The following is a 5,986-nucleotide window of genomic DNA, read 5'->3' on the forward strand; positions in this document are numbered from 1 at the left end:
ATTTAAGTAACATTTTATTATGGTGCACTCTGGTGACCCTATCCCATCTTTCTTGTTTAGCAAAACTTACGTTGACGTCTGGGGATTTTTGTCTGATTAAGAACTGAAGGACTAGGCTCTTGGCTCCTGTTGTAAATGTCTTACTTCAGTCAGTCAGGAAGTTGTGACGCAGGTTATGGGTTGGGTTTGAGGTTTGGAAACCTAGTCTTAAAGTTGATCTCATTGCTGTGTTGTATTTCCTAAGTGCGAAGCCTTGGTGAAGGCTGGTGGAGCACGGAGAAATGCAGGCCAAAATGCAGACTCTTGTCAGATCCAATGGGAGGATTTTCCTGGCTGTTTGTATAATCCTCTTCATGGGATACACAGCACAAGGTAAAACTGAATGGTTGTTTTTTCTATAATCCTTTTTCTGAACTATGTGAAATAGGCCAAATAAGGAACCTCTGAGTTTGCAATTGAACTTGTTGTAGAAGTAATAAAACCAACCCTTTACAAAATAAAAACCATTTTGATAAATCAAGGTGAGACTTAATGTAGTGCAAGTGGTAATATCTACCTTTGGCAAGTAATTTCTGTATCCCTTACGCGCTTACTATGTTCCGTTAGAGCTTATTTTATAAGATTGTATAAATGAAGAACACAGCAAATTTCAGGCATTCTATATCAATTTCTTAACCAACTCTTTGGTAGTGTCTGGAATATGTAAATATGACCAGAGTTATCTACAGATCTTATGTTTTTGAACTATTTATCATTTTAAATTTCAGAAAGGTCCTCCTTTATGTCCTTACTGTTTTTGAGTTGTTCTCATGGGGGGGGGGGAGACAGCACTAAATAACTTGCAAACAGAATGTAGTATCATAGAATGTTACTTTGTAAAAATAAATATTGTGCCAAATTTTGCCCTCAATTAAATCCCAACCATCTATTTAGTTTAGTATATTTTTTGAGCTATGTTTTTAATCTCTAAAGTGTTAAAAAGATAAGTCACATATTTAAGATGGCAATTAATTCTTATATTATGGCTTTACATTTGCTTCCTGGGGAAAAAGAAAATGTGCAACTATGAGGAAATTAGAGGGTTTATTCATAACAGGAAAAATTGCAAAATAGTGTGCTAACACAGCTAAAAGGAAATGTTGATTCATGATGACACAGACATCCTAGATTTATTTCTTAAAAGACATATCTAGTTTTTGAATTGTGTAGAGCTTAAAAAGCATTTATGTATGTTTTGTGTACAAATATTCTAATGATGAGAGAGATGCATTTATTAGATATGTACTGGTATTAACGTCACAAATATCATCTGGAATTTTTCACACAGATTAATCTGGGAATGGTCATAATATCTTTACAGCTATTATGAAAAGATTTTTCTACTATTGCCTTTTCAAAATATATACACAGTACAAAATAAAAAAATGAAGAGGAAATAGTGCTACTTATAGAACATTATTTCCCTAAAAAAAGAAATATGTGTTCCAGGTGGCTGGCAGAGTGATTCAGTATGTAATATACAGGGTTAAAAGGAATTGTAATTACAGAAGAAGACAATCCTGAAGAATAAAGTGAAACTCCAGGAGGAGGGAATTACATGAGGCTTCAGATTAAATTAATGATGCCAAAAAAGAAGGTTGAAACGTTTTAATCTTATATACATGCACCTGTGTTTGTGCGCACACAATACTTCACAAAACTGGACTTACACTTCTCATGCTAAATTTGTCCATTTCATAGATGCCCATTTAATTGTGAAATCTACTCTTTTGGTGGCCTTTTCAATCCTCTCAGTTTTTGATCTCTCTGTGCCAATATAAAATCTGTGAAAGTTCATTTAGCTGTTCCATATAGAATTTCTTTAGTCCTTGAAAACTGTGCCAATATAGATGCAATTATAGAAACTGGAATATTAACTTTGTTATATTTTAATAGTTAAAAAATACGGTCAGATGATTTTTCATGGTTGGGAAGTCACCGAAATACAGCTATATGAACTGCTGTCCTCTAAACTTGTGCTTAGAAAGTCAAATACTTCTTAAGACTGATTATAATTCATATTAATAATGTATGATAACTTGATCAGGTGTTCCAGTGCAGAAAGCAAGGTACAAGAGAGTAAGATGTAGACCTAACGCCTGGATGTCTAACTGCATTGAAGAAAAAGAACCGCTGTTTGAAATGCCTGAAGCTGGAGCCAACAGAATCCTCCCTCCTATGGCTGATTCATTTCTGTAAGTAAATAAAATGTCCCTTCAGTATTTAGGGTTGGCATTAATAAATGTTAAATATGTCTAGCTTGAGGCACTTAAAACTCTAGTTTTAGCTTTATTTCCTGGATCATTATGCATTTGAATTTCCTCCCCTTGCTAAAAGTTTATTAATTTGAAAAAGTGTTAATACAGGCAAGATGAAGAATTGGACTTTTCAAATAATTGTGTAGGCTATGACCATATTTTGCTAGGCTCTAAATTGGTGATTCTCAGTTGGGGTGCTGCAAAATCCTGTGAAGGGTGCCACTGGAAGTGTGGAGAGATTAGTGAGGTGTGAGGAAATAAGCAGATGAAGCCAGGCTGATGCTCTCCCTTCTTAGCTGCTCCTCTATCCTCATTGTCTGCCCCATCTACAAGGAGATAAGCCCGGTAATACATAACTTAGTTTTTTAAAATGGGGTGCCACTCCAAAAATTGTGGAGGGGTACCTCAGGCCTCACAAAGGGTGACTTGAGTCTCTAGAAAGGTTGAGAACCACTGCTCTAAATGAACAGGAATACAGTTTAGTATTTTATATATTCAGTCACTCAATTCTCCATTTGCCCAGTATAGTTTCCAGTGATGACATATTCTTGCTGCTTCTGAGGAAGGTAGGGTAGATATGTACCATATAGGGTAACCAAAGTAGATATATAGCACAAGCTTTTGTGAGATGAAGCTCACTTCATCAGATGCTGTGAGAGAATGTAAGGAAGATACAAAAGACAAGGTTGGAGGGGGAGACCATCTGGTTACAAAGAGAAAAAAATCTAAGAAAAACTAAACATATCTTTTCTTCAGCAGTACCCCGACCCAATTGTACAGCTCTGTATGTGGTGGGGAATGGAAATATTGTTTCCTGCCTTCTCTTTTGAGTAGCATGTTTTTATAAGCATGAGGCTTTATTGCAGTTGTTTTATTTTATATGACACCAAATGATCCTAACATTTCCATCTACAAAATATCCATTGACACTACTTGACCTCTAGTATCTGTGACTTGTGAGGCTTGACTAAAGGTTGTAATAAGTAAATTTCTACTCTTTAAAAACAGGCTGATTTATAATGGATTTTTTTTACCCCACAAGGGCGCTAAAACAGAAGAAGGGGCTGTAAACTTGCCTTGTACCATTTTGCCTCTTTGCAGCTGGGAACCATCTCTCTTTTCCAAAACCACCTGCCATTCGGTCTTCTTTTAATTACTTTTCCTTAATTCTTATATTTTTTGTCTTTTCTCACATTGAGAATTGGCTCAGTATTGGCTATTTGATATTGAGCAGAATGGCCAAAAAACTGTTCAAAATGTTAATGTTTGCCAGCGTAGGATAGCAGGCAGGTGAGATGTGGGAAAAAGGTCTTTTTTTGGCTCCTGCTGGTAGATGGACTAATAAAGCTTTCAGAAGGCTTGTGTATTAAGAGGGCTGATCAAAATATTTCATATTTTAAGCAAAAGCTAAAAATTTGCAACATGATTCCCTGGGGTTGTGGGTTTTTTTTTTTTGTTTTTTTTTTTTTAATCAACTCTATTTGGGATTGTGAGAGTGTGTCAATGGCAAACAGAGGTGGGAAATTAGGAGAGAAATCATCTTGACTCATTTCCCCCACCCTAAACCAATGGTTCTTAACCTTTTTTTAGACTCAAGGCACTCCACGGAAACTGCCAGATCTTAGTTTCATTCTTGACTACAGAAAAACAATAGAGTATTTTTTCTGTTATAAAGAACACATAAAGACCACAACAGGTCATAATGGTTTGAACGTTATGGATTCTTATCTTGTAAATCATATCTCCACACCTAACAGTGCTAACGTAGCATGGCACCCTGGATGGATCTCAAGTCACACCAGGGTATCAACTACGAAGCACTGCTCTAAGCTCATGAGACTGAGTGAACTCAGTGAAGTTCAGTTTAATTGCCAGTTTTCTTCAAAGCAGGTAAGGAAGATCTCAGGGCATGTCCTTAGCAAGACTTAGTGTCATTTTTGTCTTATGTTTCAGGACGAAGACATTTCAGGAGCAGCGTGAAATTTTTCCACTTTCTGAAGAGGCATCTGGATCTGGGATGGAAGACACGTTTGAAACGGAACCAGAATCTGGGTCAGGAATGGATTACAATGTAGAGTATTCTAATGTGATACTTCCTGACTTAGTGCTCCGCCAACAAAAATCAGACCTGAAGGAGAAACTAACAGAAGAGGATTTAATTCTGTAAAAGAGAATTTTACCTCTACCATGAGGATGATTATTTCCCACACTTCTCTGTTGTATAACTAAGTGTGATTTACTCTCAGGAAAAAAGCAAATTTATAAAAATTATAAACAATTAAAATGTGCCTTATCTTTATTACTTTTCTTTATCAAGACTATGTAAGCTTATTCTGTGTTTTCTGTAAGTAAAATAGCCAGGCAAATACTGAGAAATTGGAATTTAAAATAGCCTTCATAATATCACTGATACAGATGTTAATATAGACAAAAAAAATTGTAACAATATATATTTAATAGGAGTAACTGTCCTACAGGTTAATGTAACTTTAAAGTTAACTGTCTTGTTTCCTTTTATCTGGTTTTCCCGGATAATTTTCTCAATAAAGTATAAGTAAGCATTTTTGCAAAATTATTTTATCTAACAAATATATTCCATATTATTTTAACACAATTTTCAGTTTATTAATTGGTCTTTTTATAATGCCTATTATACCTCATTACAGTATATACTAATATTTTGCGTGTAACATGATTATATGAGACATGACCTTGCAGATCCAAGAACCACAGACCCTCTACATTCATTCTGTGAGAACTTTAACATCTCTAATATTAAAGAGCAACTTGTTATATTTTAAATTGTTGGATAGATGGTTGCAACTACTAAGTTCCAAATCTATTAACATCTAAATATAACCAAGGGTTGGTTTGAGCTACACTTTTTGCATACTGGGATAAAATCTAAAAAAAGTGTGGGAAAATTGGTAATAAACATTTTTTCCCTGTAACCTTAATGAAAATTGTCTATAAAATATGTGAAAACATTATAATCTTAAAGAAGAGAAATCCATGGGTGCATGATGATATCTGTCAATTCTGAGGATTTATGCGCTTCTCTTTTTTCAGGTTTTAAATTTTAATTTAGAAATTTAAAATTAATTTGAAATAAAAGAATGTCTAGCTTTCTAGCTTTTGCTCATTATCTTTGACTTATACTGAAGGCAGTAGGAATTTTGCTACTGACTTCATAGGGAGCAGGGATTAGTTTTAGAATGAGCAGACAGGAAACTGTCTTTCACCTACTCAGGAAAAACTCAGAACTATTTGTTCTGCAGCTAAGCCAAATGTTTTATTTTTTATTTTTGTCATCCTGATGGGGAGAGAGGGTGGGGGAGCATTAATTTCACATTGTCTTCAATTGCTTCTGCTCCATACACACCTGCTTCATATGTTAACTGTAGCAAAAAGGGATATGCTTTGTTGTCTGCAAGGAAAACAACATGGTATATAGCAATAATACAATCTTGATAGGCTGGAATTTTATTAAAACAAATGACAGAGATATTTAATGTTTCCCATATCTGCCCTTTAAATAAAATGAGGATGAAGCAGGACAACCTCCTGTTCCCTAAGAAATTATATGAAACATACATGGTTGTAGTGTTCTGCTCTTAAGCATAGATCAGATACAATTCTGTAGTGGTATTGTAATGGTTAAATCTGTCATATTTCCTGCATAAATTACT

The 5,986-nt window shown here is 34.8% G+C and overlaps 1 protein-coding gene across 1 annotated transcript; it reads left to right on the forward strand.

The window, feature by feature from the left end:
• Positions 1 to 215: 215 nt before the first annotated feature.
• On the forward strand, positions 216 to 5,254 carry SRGN (serglycin). The gene is made up of 3 exons (XM_019538513.1): positions 216 to 372; positions 2,087 to 2,234; positions 4,251 to 5,254. Exons 1-3 carry the CDS (start codon positions 282 to 284, stop codon positions 4,462 to 4,464), a joined length of 453 nt encoding a protein of 150 aa, XP_019394058.1. The 5' UTR covers positions 216 to 281; the 3' UTR covers positions 4,465 to 5,254.
• The last annotated feature ends 732 nt before the right edge of the window (positions 5,255 to 5,986 follow it).

Source organism: Crocodylus porosus, unplaced genomic scaffold (assembly GCF_001723895.1).
Source record: "Crocodylus porosus isolate Cpor-Errol unplaced genomic scaffold, CroPor_comp1, whole genome shotgun sequence".
Taxonomy (NCBI): domain Eukaryota; kingdom Metazoa; phylum Chordata; order Crocodylia; family Crocodylidae; genus Crocodylus; species Crocodylus porosus.